This window comes from Falco naumanni, chromosome 9 (assembly GCF_017639655.2).
Source record: "Falco naumanni isolate bFalNau1 chromosome 9, bFalNau1.pat, whole genome shotgun sequence".
Classification (NCBI taxonomy): domain Eukaryota; kingdom Metazoa; phylum Chordata; class Aves; order Falconiformes; family Falconidae; genus Falco; species Falco naumanni.
This window is the reverse complement of record NC_054062.1, coordinates 29,496,921-29,518,954: the sequence shown is the minus strand read 5'-3', so window position 1 is coordinate 29,518,954 and position 22,034 is coordinate 29,496,921. Positions and strand designations below refer to the sequence as shown.

The following is a 22,034-nucleotide window of genomic DNA, read 5'->3' as shown; positions in this document are numbered from 1 at the left end:
TTTTCTGGACAGTCTACTGCATGTTGATCTATGCTGGGATACAGGAATCCCAAGTTTTCTCCCACAGTCTGCCAAGGGCATGTCACACAACTTCGAGTGGGTCACTTGGATCTCACTTTTCAAAGCCATGTCCTCCTATCTCCTATTGACTTCAGTGGGTGTTCTGAACAGCATTTTGGCAGGTCAGTCCCTTAACTGTGTCTCAGCAACCTCACCTGTAAAATAGCAATAGATTAGACCTGTAAGCCAGCTGAATTATTCCTGAACACTGCAGTAAATACGCAGCATCAATTTTCCACCTCTGTGTAGCTCTGAATCAAGGAAGCACTCAACAACTGCAGATGTACAGCTGCTGCAGAAGGTCTCTTCAAGCAATACAGCTCTGGAAATCCAAGTTATTGTTCTAGCTTCCCATGCCAGGAAATCTACCAGCAGTTGTAAGATAATTGTCACAGTTAAAATTTGCAACAAAATAGGTCCTGCTGGGATCTGAATCTGAACTACACTCAGTGATAATAATTGGGTGATGCTCAGTGTTAATGAGGCTACTCAGTTCTTAGACTTGGTGATACTCAGATCATCCAACACTTTGTATTTAGCTAAATAGATCAAGGTCTCAAAAACAGACTTCCCTCTTAAGAAGTACCACCCATTAGTGGAACTGAGATACTGCACTCCCTGGCTCAAATCCCAGTTGACTAAATTACATTCTTGGTCTCTGCCTCAGTTTTCCTTTCAGTAAAGTACAGACAGTATATTTACAGAAATGAAGCTATTTTTACTGAATTCCAGCTAACAAAAGGCCAGAGGAGGTAAAGTCCCCTGTACTTCTACAAGTGGCCAGGCTGCATCTAGGCAACAGGTTAGGAGGGCTTTTCAGCAGAGCAACCTCCAAAAGTAGCAGACAACAAGCAGCACTTTTACCATCACTGTAGCTGAGATGGCTTCAATAAAGAAGAAAACTGCCTTTTCATAAGAAAAAAAGTTAACAACTTCACTGAGGAGCTAGGAAGAGCCACTGGAAGAACTGAAAATTCAGTGAATAGGAGCAGTGTTCCCCTTGTGCTACCACATAAGGGCAACAATTTTTTGATGCACCAAACTAAAAATAAAAAAAAAAAAGAAAAAAGGTGTGGGGGTGTGTGTGTGTGACAACTCCGCAAAATTTACAATTCAAAGGTACTGTACATTCCTGATGCTAGCAAAACTAACCAGAATGATCACTTAACTGTAACAATAGACATTTGGCAGAAATATTGAAACATCTTTCCCAGAGCTTAAGTTATCTCTAGTTGTTAAAGACATGATAAAACCTTGTGTAGGGGTAGATTAGCTCCCACCTGCCGCTGCAGACCCCAGTCACTTCAGAGACATCTGGTGCTAGCCACTGTCAGAGACAGAATACCAGACCTTGGGTCAGATCCAGTCTAGCAACTGCTGCATTCTCAGAAAAAGAAAACAACAGACTTCGATAATTTGATAATTAACAGCTCAGCAAGGGTTCTGTCCAGAGAAACTCAGCTGTTAGTGAAAACTAACATGCTTTGTTTCAGCCATTGTCAGAGAATGGCTACTGCTGCAGAGATTTCTTCAATTATGATATGCCTCCTGTTTTAGATAATTCAGAAAGGAGTGTTGAGAGCAGATCGGAGGCGCATAAATTAGCTTCAAAGTCATGAAGTCAGTGTACACTTTACTTTTCTTCAGCAGAAACCACAAACTTCCCAAGTTTACTTGCTTTCCTCTATTCAAATGTCCATTGCTCAGTTCTACACTATTAACAGCTCACCTACAGCATCAGAGAAACAAAAAAGAAGATTCTTAAGCCTACCTTGGACTAGCCAAGTCTGCCAGTAACACCAGTTTGCATCTCCTGACAGGTTAAACAACTCAGTATGGATAAATTTTCGGGATGCTGCGAGTGAGAGGAATTACCTGATTAATTAAGATGACCACAAATTCACATGGGTAGCTTGGTATTGTATAGTCAAGAGGATACAAAGTTGTGGGGGACTTAAGTGGGCGATTCCAACAGACTCAAAAGGCTGCCAGCCTGTGAGGCAGTAAAGCAAGTTTTAGGGCATCTTCCATTATATCAGAAAAACACCCAGCTGCAGAGTGCAAAAGGGTACCAATTCTGTTCTGCCATATTTAGATGTACTAAAATATTACGGAAGGGTAATCTCTTGAAGTGTCTGTGTGAGATCAGGCAGAGTCTGCTCCCACAGGCAATACAAGGTATAAAGTGCCAGAATAAAATTCTGCTACGTGCTCTACTTAATCTGATACAAACACTGCTGAATTGGTCTTATAGATCAGGATTACATTTATACTGCCAGGTGTTCTAGCAATACATATCTGATATTAATAAGCTTAGAACTGGCATGTTCAAAAGCAGTAATTCATAAAGCATCTCACCAGCAGTGGGCTCAGAGACCCTTGCCAGACCCCTAAACAGCTGCCTAAAGACTCTCAACTAGTCTAGTCCCCTAGCTTCAAGAGAATTCAAGTCCCATTCTCCCTGGTGTGTTTCTCTTCTAGTAAAGTCTCTCTCTACCATACATATGCCAATACTGGATCTCTAGAATCAGAACCAGAAGCAAATTACAGCATGAAACAGAAACACCTAGTAAGGCTCTAAGTCAATGCCACTGTCAGCAGGCACAAAATCGCCCAAGTCTGTCTGGCTTACACTGGCAAACTCGTAACAGTAACATCTCAGAACCCCTTCACATTGCTGCTGTTTTCAAGCAGATTCCCCTCATTTTCTTGGAATCTCATTCTCCTCCCTACAGTGATGGTTGAACTATTTTTTGCCTCCCAAGGGAGAGCTGGATGCCTGTCACTTGAACTGCTTACAGCTAGGCTAGTCAAAGCACATGAGAATATGCCAGGGGGAACAATACTGCATATGGTTTCTCAGCATTCCTGAGAGCTGCAGACAGAAAAGGGCTGATGGAGCCAAAGCCCTCCCTCCCACTGTCCCCCTTCAGCCTGACTCTTCACTCCAGAGGGGTGTCTGACCCAGTAGGCTAATCAGCAAGGCACACACATTGACACACACAGATTTTCCCACACAGAAAGCCAAAACACTGACTTTTCAAAGCAGTGCTTCAAGAGCTAGACACAAAAGGCCTCCATTCTTCGAGCAACAGGAGTAAAGCCCTTGATTCCACTTTTCTAGGGGTGCTTAAGCGGTTTAACTTCAGGAAGATGCTGCCCTCGATATGGGAAGGAAACCAGTGCTCACAGAGCATGAGGAGACAGTGGTGAAGTAGAAGGTTCATCCCAGGGTTTTTCTTAAGGGACCAAGTGCTTCTGTCTCTCACCCATGCATCTCCTTCGTGCTCAGAGCAGCTCTAGACAGCAGACTGATGGGAAGAAAACTGGAGATACCCTGCTCCCTACTTAGTTCCTATTGGAGCCCTGAGTGTCACTGTGAGCAGTCTGGCCTATGGGGGAGAGCAACTGCCACAGGACAAAGCTTCATCCAAAAGCAAGTGCAGTTAGTGCTGGCAGTACACCTGACAGGGAAAAAGGGCCAAGATTCAAAAAAAGACCACTGTCCTGAAAGTCAAGGGACAAGCATTACAGAGTCCAATGGTAAAATCTATAATACCACCCTAAAAGAAAAAAAAACAGCTAGAAAGTGTGAGGACATAACATCAAGCTACCTAGACAGACCTGAGTTTAGCAGAGTGGCAAAAAGGTTTTCATCAATTACACAGGTGGGGTGCTGGATGTCGGTTGCAGGTTGCATACCCTGGATGCAGAGAATTAGTGGAAGAACAGGGATGACAAGCCTGAGCACGGATACAGCTTCTTGGGCACAATGTAGAGCACTTCAAGCCAGAAAACAGGCCTGCTGTCGCCCATTTTAACTTATTTAAGGAAGTTACTTCAGGAGTTGGGTTTTGGGTTTTTTTGTTTGGTTGTGTTTTTTTTAAAACACACAAACGAGGTTACTTAACATACCCAATTGACATAATCAAAACCATCATCCTCTTAAGTCTTGGATTTTGGCAGATCACTTAAAGTGTAAAAACATTCTTACATTATTTTATTTCTTAAGTTTCATATCCTTTTTCTATGGCTTAGAAGCAAATTTGTAGTTCCTTGTAATTTTTGTTCCATTTCAAATTACCTACATTAAAACCATTGTCTCAAACACATCTGAAACACCCCTTTCCTCAGTTGATGCTGAGCCAGATATAGCCAACTCATCATGCCTCCAACAGTATTTTCAAGTGTTTAACATATCTACGAATAAATTCCAAGAAATTTTACAGGGACATATCTCTGAATCTGATATTTTTTAGCTACATTCTCAGTACTTGCCACATATAAGCACGTGTACATGGTGTCTTCGCAAAAATAAACAGTCATACATTATGTTGGCACTCTGGGGAGGAAGGGCAGGAGGCAGGGAAGAATTGACTTTGTGAACCATTTTCACAAGTCATAACTACCAAATCTTACCAATTAGAAAAGTAAATGAAACTTCTCTAAAATAAGGGAGAATTTCTTGCCGTCATCAGATATTCACAGAAGTTCACACGAATATTGGTAGCAAGGAAAAGAAAGCTTTTATTCTTATTCTGCTCTTCAGTGTCTAGTCTGATTTTTTTCAAAACCTTTCAATATTCAGCACAAATTTCCCTTGAATAAGGCAGAAGCACAGAAAGTTTTCATCTCCATAGTGAACGACTGCATTTACAACCACAACACTTTGCAGCAAATAAAGAGTAAAAAGTTAAACACTCTAGATTGCTCACCACTGCTAAAATGAGCAGTTACTGGTATGTTGTTATATTTCATAGAATCACAGAATTATTGAAAGGGACATTAAAGATCTCCTAGTTCCAAAACCCCTGCTATGGGCAGGGATACATTTCACTTGACCAGGGTGCTTAAAGCCACATCCTATCTGGCCTTGAATGCTTCCAGGGATGGGAGGAACCCACAACTTCTCTGGGCCACCTGTTCTAGTGTCTCACCACCCTCACAGTGAAGGATTTCTTCCTTATATCTAATCTAAGTCTACCCTTTATTCCCCCTTATCCTATTGATACAGGCCCTTGTAAAAAGTCTCTCTCCAGCTTTCCTGTAGCCCCCTTCAGGTACTGGAAGGCTGCTATAAGGTCTCCCTGGAGCCTTCTTTTTTCTCCAGGCTGAACAACCCCAACTCTCTCAGCCTGTCTTCATAGGAGAGGTGCTCCAGCCCTCTGATCATCTTGATGGTGCATCTCTGGACTCACTCCAAGTCCATGTCCTTCTTATGTTGGGGGCCCCAGAACTGAACACAGTACTCAATGTGGGGTCTCACAAGAGCAGAGAAGAGAGAGAGAATCACTTCCCTCAACCTGCTAGTCACACTTCTTTTGGTACAGTCCAGGATATGGTTGGCTTTCTGGGCTGCAAGCGCACATTGCTGGGCCATGTTGAGCTTCTCATCAACCAGCACTCCCAAGAGTCCTTCTCCTCAGGGCTGCTCTCAATCCATTCTCTGCCCAACCTGCGTTTGTGCTTGGGATTGCCCCAACCCACATGCAGGACCTTGGACTTGGCCTTGTTGAATTTCATGAGTTTACATGGGCCCAACTCTCAAGTCTGTCCAGTTCCCTGTAGATGGCATCCCTTTCCTGCAGTGGCTCAACTGCACCACACAGCTTGGTGGTGCCGGCAAACTTGCTAAGGGTGTGCTCAGTCTCACTGTCCATGTTGCCAATGAAGATGTTAAACAGCACCAGTCCCAATACTGACTCCTGAGAAATGCCACTCATCACTGGAGCGATGAATTATTTTTTTATTTGACTGTCATACCATAACATATTTGCTCATATAACGTAGAATCTCACAGACTTATGATGATAATGTAGTTTCCCTTATGACAGTATCTGAGTGTATCGCAATCTTCAGTGTTCAATCTCAATCCCAGGCCATTATTGGAGGTCTCACAAAAAAAGAATTGAGGCCTTACAGGACTAAGCAACTGGATTGGGGTCAGAATGATAAGCGAGGCAGAGCACGGTACTAAACTTAGGTCTCCCACACCAGTGGTCTAACCGTTTAACTTTCTTAGGTTCTCTTATCCTCTACATTCTAGTCTTTATCCACAGCATCTCAGTGGCAAGAACACAGGTGAAAAGGCCATGGTGATACATAATCTTCTTAATTTATTGTGTTGATGGCAGAAGGTCACTAAAGAATCACTGCATATACTAGCAACCTCATAAAAATAGGACTCTCAGTAGAAAAGACTTACAGCCTATGGAGAGATAATTTAATGACTTCCCCTACCAGCTGCACTTCTGATTTATGGTTTTTTTGATAAACAAAACGTGCTGGGAGATAAGGCTATCCCATCATAAGTACTGCTAGAATACTGCCGTAGCCACTCAAACTGGAGGAGAGTCTCTGCTGCTCATCCAACAACAAAACATTAAACAAGGTTTGGGGGAAAAGAATCCCTCCACAGGGTTTTTTTCTCTTGTTATCATGACACAAGTATCAAAGTCCAATCCACTTGGCTGGAAATGGCAAACTCACAGTAAATGACCAACTCACAGTTGGTCCTGCTACAGGGGCACAGGGCCAAGAGACGCCATATCTGAAATTACTGGGAAGCAATGGTTGTACCTCATACTCCTGGGTACTGCAGGGGCTTCAAATGCGAGCTCAGTGTCACAAGCTGTTAATGAACCAGCACATATATTACACTTCCCAGAGGAAGTGTAATGGCCTTTTTACAGATTTCTTAGAAATTAGTTAATTTAAAATGAGATTTTCAAATGGCTCATCTCGTTCATTTCTGAGCTCCCCACCAGATTCACTTGCTCAGTTCATTAAACCTGCCAACATAGCATGACGGAATATCCATTTGTACTTGGAGTTGTTATCACGCTTTCAAAGTTTAGAGAGAACATTTTTGCTGCAAAGGCTGTGGGAGGGCAGAGAGCCTCTCCTGCAACCACAACTGCTCCCAAAGCAATACTGAAATATATGAGCTTTGCTCTTTCAGGACCCAGTCCTCCCAAAAGCTTACTCAAATCACTTATGTTTATTGTCAAAGTCTCTGCCAGAAAGAGCACATTGTGAACTCTCTCTCCTTACTACCAACTTTTTTAAAGAATAAATTCATATAAGAGCAAGAGGACAGTCCTGTCTATGGGGCCAAGCTATGCCAAACTGCAGTCCATTTTCTCTTGTAGTATCTACCAACTGTAGAATAGAAAACACAGCCAAAGGGTCACCCACACAGTACACCTGCTATAATGTTTTACATGACATGCCCTTTTCCAGGTTAAAAATAATTTTAATGACTTCTTTCAGAAGCACACCAACTACATCAGAACTGCAAAACTTACCTTTCAGACTGCTGTTTCACTGTCTAAACTGAGGCAACTGCTGAAATCAAAATCATTAGTAAAACAGTAAACAGGTAACTGTTAAATAGTAAAACGAAGAGACTATCTGCAACTACGAAGTATGCCAAACAAATCAGAACAGTTTCTGAATTTTTTTCCATGATACTTGAAAAAAGGTAAAATAATTATTGGACTTATCATATTATAAAAACACCCATTATTCTCCCATTCACTCCCTGTGCTCCCTTTAAGTTTGTTTTATGCTTTAAAATTTGTTTCATGAGTTAAAATTTTGTCCCTGACAGTCAAAACAAGATGCTCAAAGTCTTACATACTATCATTCCTTAAAAATCCTAAAAATGTTGCCTATTTTCATTGCTAAATTCATACTTACTAGTACTGCTGACATACTTCCTGAGAAAAAATAAAACCCAACAAAATAGCATTGTTTATTACTCCAATAAACATTCAACAAACAGAGGGTTTGTTTTTATTTTGTTAAATTAGTCACATTGCTAAACACTGTTGGTAACTGACCTGAAAGACCCTTTTGCTTATAACAGCTACTCACAGCAATGGGGTCACCTACAAAAGATGTAAGGCATCCAGTGTCAACATTTGAACAAAGTATCGAATATTCATTACAGTAAAACCAGTTGATAACCACATACAGAGCTGTTTTCAACATATGAAATGGAAGCATTAACTCCTTTTCATGTCCAAGCATGTCCAAGAAATTTTGACAAGACTATCATTCACAGGCTGCAACACAAACGACGCTGTTGTGTGTAAGTCCCCTGTTGACTCGTACCTGCAGCAGTCAGCAGACTACAGCAAGCCTGGAGGCTGTTTCCTGGGTTGTCTTGAGAGACGCAGCAGGCAAGGCACCACCAACATACCCTCAGCAACATTTTGCCTTGCACAGGTAAGATCTCCCCTGCTTCCAGGGTCACTCACAGCTCACTTACTTGGGGAAAAAAGGTAATTTTTTCATGCTCCCCCAGAGGACAGCAGGGGATTCCAGTAATGCTCACCCTTGCTCTGCACAGCCCACAACTGCCCCATGAGTGGGTTCAGGTACCCAAACATGGGTTCCATTACAGTTATTTCAGTCTAAGAATCATGTCTAGCATACAGATCATGGGGTTTGCTTTTGTTATTTGGTTGTTATTTAGAAAAAATAAAGGAAGAAAAAAGAAAGGCTGCTCCACCAGATTCTAACCACAGTGTTTCTCTAAACACCATTTTTTTCCCTCAGTTCTCACATACTGCTGTAGAAGGTTCTTCTCCACATCATACACTGGTTAAAAAACCGAGACACCTCATTTGCTTCATTTATATGAACTGTACAAGTTCTGCATCATCCCAATCAGTAGAAGTTGATTATTTACTGTATTTGCTTTCAGGAATAGTCTTACTTATCAACATATATGCTCCAGACCAAATTGGATGTGTGGGCTAGAGAAGAGAATGAACACGAAATATCTAACTTGCTTTGATGTCCAATTGCTTAGTTATTTATAAGAGAGCGTGCAGGACACTGAGCACTTCTGCAGCAGGAAAGATAGCAGAATTGCTGAGCTCATCGCATAACATAAGCTTCCACCCTTTGTTTAAAATGACACTCTGTGCCTCAAAAGTGCCGTTTGGCGGATCTTTCTTCTAGTAAAAAACCAAGACACTGTGTGGTAAATGTTTTCTCAACTTCACTGTTTTGCTCACTTTTTCTGATCCAGGACAAAAATTTCAAGCAACAGAACTAAATATTAAATTTCAGTAGTTTTTTAATTAAGACCTTTGTGTTAAGGGACATTAGGACAGGATACTTGAACACTCATTTTCCAAATCCAAATGAAATAAATGAGTTTTTAAAGAAAGTTTAGACTAGGTAACACTTTTGAATTTTTCTTCAAAAAAAGTTAACTGTCCCTAATCTGAAGTAAAATGTTTCTATATAGATCAAATATTTCCGTATCTCCAATGAAAATGTGTATTTTGAGTCACCGAAATTTTACCACACTATCATATCAGGCTGACTCAAAACAGCTTTTAAAAAAATACAGGAATGCAAAAGTGTAAACAACACATTAGTCTCAATACTTTAATCAGGAAACAAGAATTTATTTTGTCATTCTCCTGAGTATTTGTTGGGTAGCATTTGCCAAGTCATTTTCCTTCCCTGTACCATAAAATGAAGAAAATGGGGAAAAAAATAATGCTTGCCTTGTTTAGCTTTTCAGTAGGGTGAACCACAAACCAAAAAAATACAACGGCTGCAGAAAGGCAACTCATTCTGAAATTTATTAACCAGCAGATTTTCTGCCATCTTCTCTGTCCTAGTGAGTTTTCACCTAGCATGGCAAGCCAGATTTGGAGACCAGAGAAGTGGACACACATACCACAGAGGATCAGAGAAGAACAGTAAGAATAACAGATGTAAAATAAATCTTGTAGAAAAGCTGGAAAATAGTAGGTTTGCTTAGCCTAAAGAGACTGAAGTAGGGATTTCCAGTAGTCTCATAGTTTGTTAATGGCTGTCATGAAGACGTAAACATTAACAAAAGATTCATACGGGTTTTAAGAGTGATTTTCTGCTATTAGTAGTGATTGAAGAAGCTGAACAGAAAACTTATGTTGTAAATCTTTCCTTAGAAGTTCAAGACCTTGCTGTATGTCATCTATTCAAGATGGTCTATATGAATGTAATTTGGTTAAGTACAGGATTTCAGGACCTCTTGAAGTAATTCTTACAGTCCTATGTTTCCATACCAACACTTTGTTGACATTTTTTTTAATTTTTATTTATTTAAAAATATTCACACCAACCTTCACCTGGGCTCTGGCCTCTACTGTTGCTTGTTGGTGCTAAAGAAATACAAAGTATAAATGAGTGTATTAATATATAAGATGTGGCTATCAACACAGCCAGCGCTGTAAGAATTTATTTCAAATATTCCAGCCAGCAAGCCCAGTAAAACATGTCCAAATCTAGCACACTGTGCATCTCTCTGGATATATATACAACATTCCAAATTCAGAATAAACCCCACTTGATAACGATTTTGACACATATAGTGTTGGTGATGACTGCTTACATATAATTAGGTGCTCCTGAACTTTTGTGGATGTTTAGGAAAAAAGGCACTATTCATGAAACCTCAATTCCTGTCCTAGCTCTGTAAGCATAAGCTCTCAAAACGATATAGCTCAGACTGTTAAACAAAACCCAAATAACCAAAAAAAAAAAAAAAAAAAAAAAGCTTCTACACATGGAAACAAATCAGTGAATCTGGTTAGCACGAGTGGAATCCGAAGAATAGGAACACTTCCTATCACAGCTTCATAAACTAAATTGTATCTCCATGCCAAAACTTCATGGAGGTAGCTGAGGAAATTAATAGTAGATAAAGATGTACCAGCCAGAGAACCTCTAAGCTCAACACACTAATGAACATTAAAATGAACATTAAATACCCAAACAGTATCTAAAGAATATCTGAGCAGTTGGTATTTCAACAAGGCCCATAGGAAAAGATAATTGTCTAGCAGCCTGAAACCTGCATGTAGGAAGTCTTCAGCTGGCTTCTTGAACAAATTATCCTATTTCTCTGTGCCTCAGTTCACCTACTGTAATTTGGGGGTGGGGTGGGTGTTTTGGGTTTTTTTTTGTTTGGTTGGTTCATTTGTTGGTGTTTGTTTGTTTTTTTTAATATATATGAATTCAACTCTTGCTAATCCACTCAGAGACCTCTATATGGGATTTTCTAGTTAAAAGCTAGATGAGGGCAGAAAAGCTCTTAAAAGCTTGGTCAAGGATGCAGACTACATAAGTATTTTCTAGGTACATACCTCTAAAATGTCTTTATTTTTTAAGTCATATTTTCATAAAACAAACCCACTGGAAAAGAATTAGCAGTGTTAACTTTAAGAAGCCTTTTCCACATCACATTTAATTAAATGACAGCTGGTTTGTACACTCATTAAGTCCCAATAACAATGAACACAAGTTCTACCTATGGTAGTATGACAGGTTGAAAGCCCTTACGTATAGATGGACACTGTATTTAGGAAAAAAGAGAACACAGTATATAAAGCAAGTTGGAGGGGAGAGAGTACTTCTCTCTGTACTTCATGCAGTTTAGGAAGCTTTCCCATTATGAGTGAATAATGTCATAACAGAGAGCAGAAGCAATGTCACTGCAGGGGTCCGTGCTGCCTTTATGGCTTTCTCACTCCGAGAGCCTGAAATTAGAACAAGTACCAAGACTCTGTTGACAGTAAACACAAGGCAGAGGTTGAGTATACAGCAGATGTTATCAAATCTTCAGGTGTTAGCTTCAGTTGTGTACAGATTAAACACAGCAGGCAGTTTAACCTGCAGGCAGTTCACTGAAGGGGCACCAATGCTGTTCACTAAGTAAAGAACTGCTTAAACTTCTCAGTTGATATAGTTGTTATATATTAAAAGCCTCTCTGCAGCTACCCTCCACATAGCTGTATTCCATATTTTTCTGTTTCTACATACAGACAGTAAACTACTGCTTTGCTGAATCTCACCAGCCTCATTTCTGGTTTTGGCCCCATGTTTCCTTCCTTCAAAATTATATCCACTCCAGTTAATACACCATGTGCTCATTTTCAGACAGGGCCCAACATCACACAAAGTAACACATATTTGCTTGGGTAAAAATGACAACCGAAAGCATTCAGCACTTTTGGGTGCAAAGTATTCATTTTATGGGAAGAAATAAAAAAAAAAAAAAAAAGGAAAAAAGGTTTAAGTTGAAACTTCTGTTTCCAAGTTATAGCAATCAAAAACTAGAAATGCAACTTTTGATTAAAAATTCTTTTTAATTGCTTCAACAAAAGAATTGCAACTAGTTCTACTTAGCAACCAGCCAACATCTTCCATGATCTGTCCAAAAACCAAACTGTGAATCAGACAAGAGACTAAACATATGATCAAGCCTTTGAAATGCTATCAGTTAATTTCTTTCCTTTTTGGAGCAGAAGTGATAGAGACCATAAAGGTTAACAGTACTTTTTCATCAACTAACACAGCAACCCCTCTGTCATATTAGGTTAAAGGTTAGTCTTTGTTTTCATTGCTAGAACTAGTTACAGAAAAATTTTCTGGACAAGTAGTAATTGAACAGATAACTTTAGGATAATATTTCTTCTTAAAACAAAGCAGCTTTTCAAATTTCTAGTTATTTTTTATTTCAGCAAAAATAACCAAGGAAGTGTCTCCTACATGCCCCAAGATATACCCTCCAAATTTCACCCTTATTAGCTATAGGTATATGGAAAAAGGAGGAGGAAGTACATTTGGGTGCACACCCGGGAACACCAGCTGGAAACACATGCAGGTGACATTCTCTGTTGTACTCACTAGAGAATCCAATTCACTTTTTCCTACATTTTGGAAAAGACTGTGAATTCCTCCTTTATCTCCTTTTTTAAATCTTGAGTTATCAAAAAGGATGCAGAATGCTCAGAAGATTCCCAAGTCCGTTTTGCTACTATAGTTACCATGTAAACTGATCACCTTGTTGAAATGAGGAATGAGTTCACATACTAATTTTATATACATTCCCATCCAACACAGGCTGTTCTCACAGTGCTTAGGTCCCACTACACAAAGGAAATAACTGTTTCTCATAGGAAGGGAAGTGTGCAAAATAATAAGCACACAAGTTTATTCATACACATACTTTCTCATCTGGGGACTGCATAACTAAAATACTGCAACTGTGTGCTTCACATGACTACATGGGAGAGCCAAGTGTGTAAGATCAGAGTCAAAACCTACTCGATAGTGAGAACTCATGCTGGTCTTCTGCTAGAATGTATCTTCATAGTTACTATGGAAGTTGAAAAAGAATCCAGGAAAAATAGAAGACTGAAGATTTTTATTTTTTAAACAGGAAAATTAGTTCCTTAACTCTAAGATCATATCAGGAACCCTAAGATCACATTTCTAAAGTGTTCCAATATCACAGACTGGAAGATTCATAATACATATACAGTGTATTCAGCATGTCAGACTTCTGAAGCATGGTTTTCTAAATACTTAACCTTTTTTGCTCTTAAAGTGGAAGTTACTAAGGTCATCCAATAGGCACAACTGACTTTTTAAAAAGACTTCCCTTTCTACTCCTTTTATACAAAGCATGACCATCATCAGAAAACCCTAGCTAGCTTTTGTATCTCAGATAAACCCCATTTTGCCAGTCTTCCCTGTCTTATAAGCCCTACTCACCTTACACCTTCTAAAGTACAAAATAATAACAGAAAGTATGCCTTTGCAGCTGGCATCAGCCAAGACCGGAAGAGAAAATATTGTTTGGCTGAAAACTTGAGTTCTCCTTCATTCTTGATGTTTGCCCCAGTTTGGAATCAACTGGTGTTTGAATCACTTTTTACCATAGTGAATGCAATATGGGTTTTCCTAGGAGAGCTAAACCGAGTAGCCCAAATTGATGATGAGGTTAAAGAAAGTAATTGCTTACAATCTTGATTACATTGCATGACTGGAAATCTTTGCAACACTGCAGTGCAAGATTTTTTTTTATTGTCTGATTGGGAATAACTGCCAGTGTAAGAAATGCCAGGAAAAGAAATACAATCGTAGTGAAACAAGCAAGCTCAGTAAATAGGGAAGTATAGATAATCAACCATAACACACGAAATACACTCTCCCACCACCTTCAGGTTCCAGTCTGGTCCAGGCTAGTAGAAGTAGACAGTATTAGTGAGTAAGGTGGAAGAAGGACATGATTCCAGTGCAGGAATTAGAATGGAACTAGAAATAATGTCCTTCTCCCACCTCCTGATTTCAGCACATCGTAAGTCACTGATTGTTAAGGAGGGGTAAAGGGACAATTCATTATTCCTGCCCAGGATTCTGGTACGTACTAACTAGTAGGCTAATTCCACTACAGGGACAGAAGTTGGTGAGTGGGGATGACAACACTCCACCTTCGTTCCGGCCTTAAGCAAAAGCAGATCTCCCTAAACTCCCACCCCTTTATTAAGCTTGTCTCTGCTAGCTGCAGATAACGAGCTGTGTTCAGGGACACTAACACTTCAGTCTGCCAGTTCTTCTAAGAAATCAGGATCTACTCATCAGTTAACCCTATCTGTGTCTGATGTGCTAACAGGACCAGCTGATAGGACAAATGTAATAACTCAAAACATACCGTTATCCATACCTTGGTCCCCAGCCACACCTCTCCTCCCACATCTGCCAAAAGTATTCTCACAGCAGAACAGGACTAGTTGAAGCTCATGGTCAGAAGGCCAGTACAACAGTAGTGTAAATCATTCTCTTAAGCCATCTACAAAGACTTCTGTGAAATCATGCCACAGGAGCAAATTAGTGAAAAATCTTCCACTGAGGCCAGAGAAATAAAATAGTGTGAAAGCAGCATGGGAAGTCCCAGTCAGAGGCTTCTCCACATACTTTACAAATCTAGGAGCATCTGAAAAGCACTGGTAAATAAACATACTACTTTAAAGGGGCCTATGCCAAGCACCAAGGAACAAATGAGTTTCTGCAGAATCCTACAAAGCTGAATTAGGTCCCAGTTAAGAATACAAATCACAGCTTAGCACTTCAGGACTTCACCCACAGTGAGTGACCAGTCAGACAGGGCACAGATTTTTTAACCTCACTGATTATATTACTGCTAATGGCAAAGTCTTATTACACTTGAGATTTATTGCTTCATGTAGATGGAGGCACACAACCTCCATGAAACAAACTTCAACCTTCTACATGGGTTAAGAGAGTCAGCCAGAGGAAAGATTTATACCATTACACAGGAGTAACTTCAAAATATATTTTAAAAATAAGACAAAAATAATGGCAGGGCCTTTAATGAGCTACTCTTTTTCCTGAGCCTGTCTCTAGTAGGAAAAGATGCTTTCATCATGTGCCACTCTGAGAATCCGGGCATAGTCAACTCAACAGCCTGAAATACTATACAGATGTTTACCTGGCCTTCCCTACTCCTGGCAACTCTCCTGAAATGGAATATTCATTTCAGTGTTTATCTCCTTTTCTAATATAACTGATACCCATATTACCTCAGATCAGTGCCCTTTTCATTTAGCTTTATTTTCATACTGCATTCTTTAAATTCATTAAGCTTATGTATATAGATAAACTTTATCTTGATACAACTGACATGCAGACAGGGGCCTCATATTCACCAGATTTCCACCAATGTAATTATTTTGCCTTTGTGTCAAGACCAAAATTTGTGTGCTAAATTCCTAACATTTTTTGAATCATACTTTCAGTGTACTGATAAAGGTACATTTTGCTTTTTCCAAAGTTTTTAACAAGAAATAACTTTTTTCCCCTTGTTTTCTCAGAAATCTAACTTAATCTAACTTAAGAGGATTTTTGATTACTGAAAGAATTATTTTCAGCTGTCAAAGTTAAAACATTTATTTTACCAACTCCAAGCATGTTAATGTTTTTGAACACTACTCTTAAAAGGGGATCACTTTCTACCCAGAAAAGCTACACTTCTCTTTGGGCTCACACATTACCTCTTCTTATTGCTCCTGAAACCAGCCTACAAACTTTCACCAAAGCAAACAGGATGCTGGGGGCTGGTCCCAACAGGCAAATCCACGCAGGAGTCACCTTGGGAGTAACTGACAATCTGTATGGAGAAAGAATTACAGTGGCTTTACGCGGGTCGGAGACACTGCCTCTCTATCTCCTATCTCAGCCTGTTCCAGACTCCTGAGAGCTCTGCCCTTCAGAAAGTATTCAAGTCCACCAGGACATGGAACTGACGAGGGAAGATTTTGTCAGCTAATCCTATTGCCACATTAATAGCTTTCCTGATAAGAAAAAAAGAAATTACCACTCTCCCTCCCATTAAACACTTGTCAGTGTAGAAAAAGAAGAAAAAATAACGGTATTTCAAGCATAAGATCACAACCAAAGATAGTTTTTAGGGTTGGTTGGTTTGTTTTTAAAAAAATGAACCACCAAAGCAGCAATGGCACCTTCCAAGGGACTAGACACCGAGTACTGGACCCGGGAAAACCCTCGTTTCCATTCCACTTTGTCCTGTTGAGGCGGAAGGCAGTTCAGACGGCCGCCACCGAGGCAGGGGCTGCCGAAGCGGCCGGACAGCTGCTGCCGAGCCGCGCTCACCCGGGGCTGCGAGCAGGCACCTCCCAGGAGCCGCAGCCGCGCCGCAGACAAGAGGGGAAGGAGGGGGGCCGCCTGCTCAGTTTCCCTGTCACCTTTGAGGGTGCAGTTAGTTACCTCTGGGCTTCTCATCGCAGCCTTTGCAGCAACATAGCCCCATGGCAGGTGACAGCGTCCCTCGCAGCCCCAGCAAGCCCGCTCCCTGCCAGGCGGGGCCGCCTACAGCATCCCGGGCAGCGGGGCGGGCAGCCGGGCCCGGGGCTCCCAACGGGCAGAGGCAGGTTGGTGCCCTGGAACTCTCCGTCTCTGTCGCACGTATTTCTAGCCAGCCTTAGGGAAGACCTCAGCGCTTCACAGCTCTCTCTGCCCGTTAAACTTCACCGGTTTATTAATTATACTCGCCCCTTTGAAGGGATGAAGGCCGCCAGAGGCTGCATTATGCGAGTGCCAGATGCTTGCTCTCAGATGGCTGGAGGGCAGCAGACACCAAAAGTAAGCCTTCAGTGTGCATAAAAAAGATACTAGAAGGGCCATGTCACCTCTTGCAAAATTATGTCAGGACAGGGTCATATCATATGCTCTCCCCCCTGTAAGAGTAAACATTTAATGTATCTCTGGGAGTCTCTGCAGAGATTTTAAGTACTGACAGTTACAGGGACCTTGCATTCTTGCAAAGGTCAGCACTGCTCCAACAATATTCGCAAGGCTTGTTTAAACACTTACTTTTAATTGCATTAACCTAACTAAATCACTAGCCACAAAGACAAGATAAGAGTTTTGTTTTAGGATAAGGAAAGAACAACAATCCTAGAGCAGATGTTTGCTGATTCCCTGATCATTCAGTGTTTGTTTTCTAGACCTCACAGCACTTAACTTAACCAGCAGGGACCATGCTTATTGAAGACCTCCTGCCCAGAAGCAGCAATGCCCTAAGCATTGCAGCATAGTCACACAACTTTGTTTTACACAGCAACTCACAGGCAAACAGGCTGCCTTTGCAAAGCTTGGATCAAGTGTTAAGAGTTAGATGTCACAAGCAAGAAACTGGGTGATAAAGTCTTTTCCAGGTTGGGCACTGCAAAAGAAAATGCTCTTTGACAGCACTGTGCAATGCACAAAACAAATTGCAGTGCAGGTGGGAGTGGAGAGAGGTACACAAAGAAAAGTTGGGGAGCTGGGGGGGGTAGGGGTGGTAACAGGGAGCTATATCTTGAAATACAGTTCAAATACCAGAAACAGCCTGAACCTGAGACCCAGTAAGAATCTGTAGCTCCTGCTTCCATACATACCCCAGCCTCTTAAGATCAAACCAATACTTCAGACTGGATTTCCAGGACAGACACTGAATAAAATAAAGGATAAATGTCTACTGGATCTCCCATCATCTAAAAACATATGACTATGATAATGTGCTGAGGTCCTTATGCAGAGCGTTCAGCTGTTACTGCACACTTGAGCCATCCCAGATTACGAGAATTCATTAGCTAGCACAAAGCCCAAACCAACCCAAACCCTAATCCCACACAGGATGGAAGATGGGCAGGGCAGGAAAGCTTTCCCTTCACCACCAAACGTGCTAGAGGAAACTCAAGATATTCTTGCAGGAGAGCTGAAGGAAATCCAGTATTCTGACTTTGCTGGTACAAACTTGCTTGTCTTGGAGAGAGGAGTGAAAGCTCACCTCATTTGTTTTCTTGAGTCTCTAAACTTGTCAAACAATGCCAGTTAGCTGCTTAGAAATCCATCTCTGGTGCGAAGTGCTACCTTTCCATTGTAAAATGGCAGACACTTCTCTTTCTTCTTGGCTAGAGGGTGATCTGATCTCAGAGGCACATAAACCACCTGCTTGAGTGACTGGACTCTGTCCTGGCAACACTCCTGCATTTCATACAAAGGAAACTCTAGAGAGCTCCCTGGCAAGGGTAAGATTTCCAAGTTCTGGAAAACACACAGTGTTTACTAACAATGCTGTCAGATCAGTGGTAGATAAAACTTATGGAGAGAGCACCCTGCTCTCCAGCTGCTCCAACCTGGCAGCCAAGTCAGCTCTGTGGGGATTGTTACTAGATGCTACACCACAGACAAACTCCCCAGATTATTTTAAATTTGCTGAAATTTGAGCATTTAAGAAATTTTAAGACTACTAGGTACCATGACCTCACATTGACAGATATAGGCTGCTGTGGGTTTAAACACACATGCTTCTTTTAAACAATCAAGCTGACAGCTTCAGTAAAGCATGTCATGAATTTTTGTGTTTCTATTACTGAAACATTACAATTCTAAAATTCATTTTTACAAAATACTTGGAAAACTCAAAAAATCTATCTTCGCTTTTGATTGTTACATTATATGAGGGAATTAAATGGTCCCAAACGAAAACAGCTGAGATTCATTCACTGCAATAACCATCACCATGTAATTAAGAAAATAATCTTCATATGCATTCATTGCAAGAGGGAAGCAGAGCCTCTGACATCCCTACCACATGGATATACTGTAACATTACCTGAGAGCATTGCTACAAAAAAAAAAAAAAATAGTTAAAGAGCACTTAACCTTTCCCTCACTTTTGTTCTGGATGAAAAAATAATTACAGTGAAGTACAGAGAGCTAATCTCTAGTGAAGTAAAATATTATAACCACTATCACTTTCATAAAACCTTTTTATGACCTGAAAAATCTATATAAGCAATATAAACTAGGACATACATGCTATACATACTTCCAGTGCACTTTGCAGATCATTTGTCATTTTAGGTTTAGAGGGCACACATTTTGTTTCTTAGAACTTAAGCTAATACATGTCTTTTGGCAAAAAAACTGCCAGTCCAAATACTGCCAGACAGAAACAGCTAGCGTAAGATTAGGCCAGCAAAGTACATCCACACAAACCAGACACCATTGTGGGTGGACAGGCAGGGGCAGTGAAGGGGAAAAAACCACCCCAAAATGCCATTTTGAGATAGCTAGGCAATGTTTGGGAAATGCATAAGTCAGATCTGTCACCCTATGGGAAATTCAAGGTTCTTCAATGATTAATCTCGTTTAGTTTCTCTTTTGAAAGCAATCAGGTCCATCTCAAGTCAGCTAATGAAGAACTGCCACCCAGATCTTTTGACTAAATATAAACTACTTAGTTTCTCAGGCCCTGCTAGTGAGAAGTCTGGAGGGGCACAAGAAATTGGGAGGGGACACAGCCAGGACAGCTGACCTGAACTAGCCAAAGGGATATTCCATACCATATGACATCATGCTCAGCATATAAAGCTGGGGGAAGAAGAAGGAAGGGAGGGACATTCGGCATTATGGCGTTTGTCTTCCCGAGTAATGGTTACGCGTGATGGAACCCTGCTTTCCTGGAAATGGCTGAACACCTGTCTGCCAATGGGAAATAGTGAATTAATTCCTTGCTTTGCATGCATGGCTTTTGCTTCACCTATCCTATTAAATAGTTCTTATCTCAACCCTTGAGTTTTACATTCCTTTCTGATTCTCCTCCCCATCCCTCTCGGTGAGGGGACAGTGAGTGAGCAGCTGTGTGGTGCTTGTTTGCTGGCTGGGGCTAAACCATAACCCCTTCCAAGACCCCATCTCCATCATCCCCCGCCTCCAAAAGCCCACCCTTCTAATTTAACACTTCCAATGGCTTTTATATAAACTGTGAAGAAAATGTTTTTGCAAACTCCAGTTCTCCAGACTGGTAAGGCCCTGAAAAATTACCTGCTGATAGAGGAATCAGACCTTCATGGTTTAAACAAACAATTTATAATAGTTCATCTATTCCTTATGGAAGGCGTTGACACAGAAGAACATGAATTTGATGTAGATATATCACTAGACTGTATGAGAGAGAGAGGTACTGAAATAGAAGTACATATTTTGTATTCACACATTGCCTTTTACCCATGAGGTATAATGATGCATTCCCATTAGCCAGGCTAGGCTAAGCTTATAATAGGGCACAGTTCTGTTAAGGGCTTATGGGCTTAAAACAAACCCCAAACCAAACACCACCAAAACCCAACACAGAAACATTTTAGAACACAGGATCAAAGCTATCAGGAAGTGCTCCTGGTGTCCTGGAATGCATGTAAATCCAATATTCAAGCATCTACAGGATCCTATCTGTTAGAAAAGCTTGTATCACAAGAAATCCTACACATTCTGGACATGCCAAAGATTCCACATCCATTCCTTGCTTAATAAATTTATCTGAACAACAGGAACTGATGGGAAAAAAACTTATATTCTTGTCATTTATTAATTTTAAAGCACACAAAATTAATTGCTCAGTTTGCCACTCTGCAGGAATAAAAGTGCATGTTAATTTTTTTATATGTGATTAGTGTCAGTGGTTTTGTTCGCTAGACCAGGAAAACTAAACTGTTCTGTCTGTTTTGTGTTTCATGTCGCACTAGTTCTTCAGAGCCAGCATTTTCAGCAGTTCAAGTGTCAGACCAATTTGCTTCCCTGTGGTAACTTGCACCTTTCAAAATTCTTTCATAAACATCAAGCCCAAGAAGGGCTCGTGTGATGAACTAGTATAAGTTCCTGAGTAACACAGGAGAATTTTATGAGCAAGTTCACAGGCATATATTTTGGGAGCAACTGAGTTGATAGGACCGTACCCAAGGTAAGGCTAAGTACAGGCATGTGCGTAGGATAAGAATCTGAAAAATCACTAAAAAGCAGCATGGAAGTCACTTCAACACCTCAGCCTTCCTCCCCCACTCATCATACCTAAATCCATACCTTGGAAATAAAGTAGCATACAAAGGCTAAAAATAGATTTTACAATGTAAAAAGTTCTTGTTACTTTATAGCATGACAACTTATTTAATAAAGTATAAATCTTAAGTGTTACACCCTAGGCAATACATCTTTACTGTATTTCCTCCTCCCTATGAATTTCAGAAAGCCCAGTGCAAGCTGATTCTCACTGATAGCACACTAGCTATCCCTAAAGCATTTAAGACAAACAGAGTGGGGTTTGCCTGTGAACCCTCAGAACTGGATGACAGCAGGCCAGCTGCCACTTTGAACTGGAATTAGCACATCATTCAAAGGCACAGTTTCATAAACACCCCAGACAGCAGTTTCCCAATTATAATTCCTCTTGGATGCTGGAGGAGCACACTATCAGATTTGCCTCCCTTCCCCCACACAATTTTGTGTGGGCTGCGTGAAGAGGAAATTAATTCTATTTTTCTTACCTTTGCTCCCCAGAACAACTTCCAGCTGGTATTTTCAAGTCAGCATGTTACACTGAGCAGCTGAGCTACCAGGACTAACAGGTACCTTAATAGCATCAGCAGTGCTGCCTTACAGGATTCTCAGTACATAGTATGTTTTCTAATGATGGTTCCCTCTCCCTGCTTTAGACAAGTGTTTTTTTTTAAATTGTATGTGTCAGAATTCCCTTCTGGAGCAGTCTGGGGAGCAAATATTTCTGTTTCTTTCACCTGTGTGCCATCCTGCATTGGTTT

At 40.7% G+C, this 22,034-nt stretch overlaps 1 protein-coding gene across 2 annotated transcripts in view; it reads right to left on the bottom strand.

Annotated features, from left to right (window-relative positions):
- ARHGAP22 (Rho GTPase activating protein 22) overlaps positions 1 to 22,034 on the bottom strand; it is a 151,238-nt gene that overhangs the window by 92,000 nt on the left and 37,204 nt on the right. Inside the window, exon 1 of one of the 2 annotated variants that reach the window (XM_040606956.1) lies at positions 16,663 to 16,719. The exons of the other annotated variant lie outside the window; for it this stretch is intronic. Coding sequence (XP_040462890.1) covers positions 16,663 to 16,705 — 43 coding nt within the window. The 5' untranslated portion in view covers positions 16,706 to 16,719. Of the gene's footprint in view, positions 1 to 16,662; positions 16,720 to 22,034 lie in introns of those variants that run through there. 2 annotated transcript variants of the gene reach the window in all.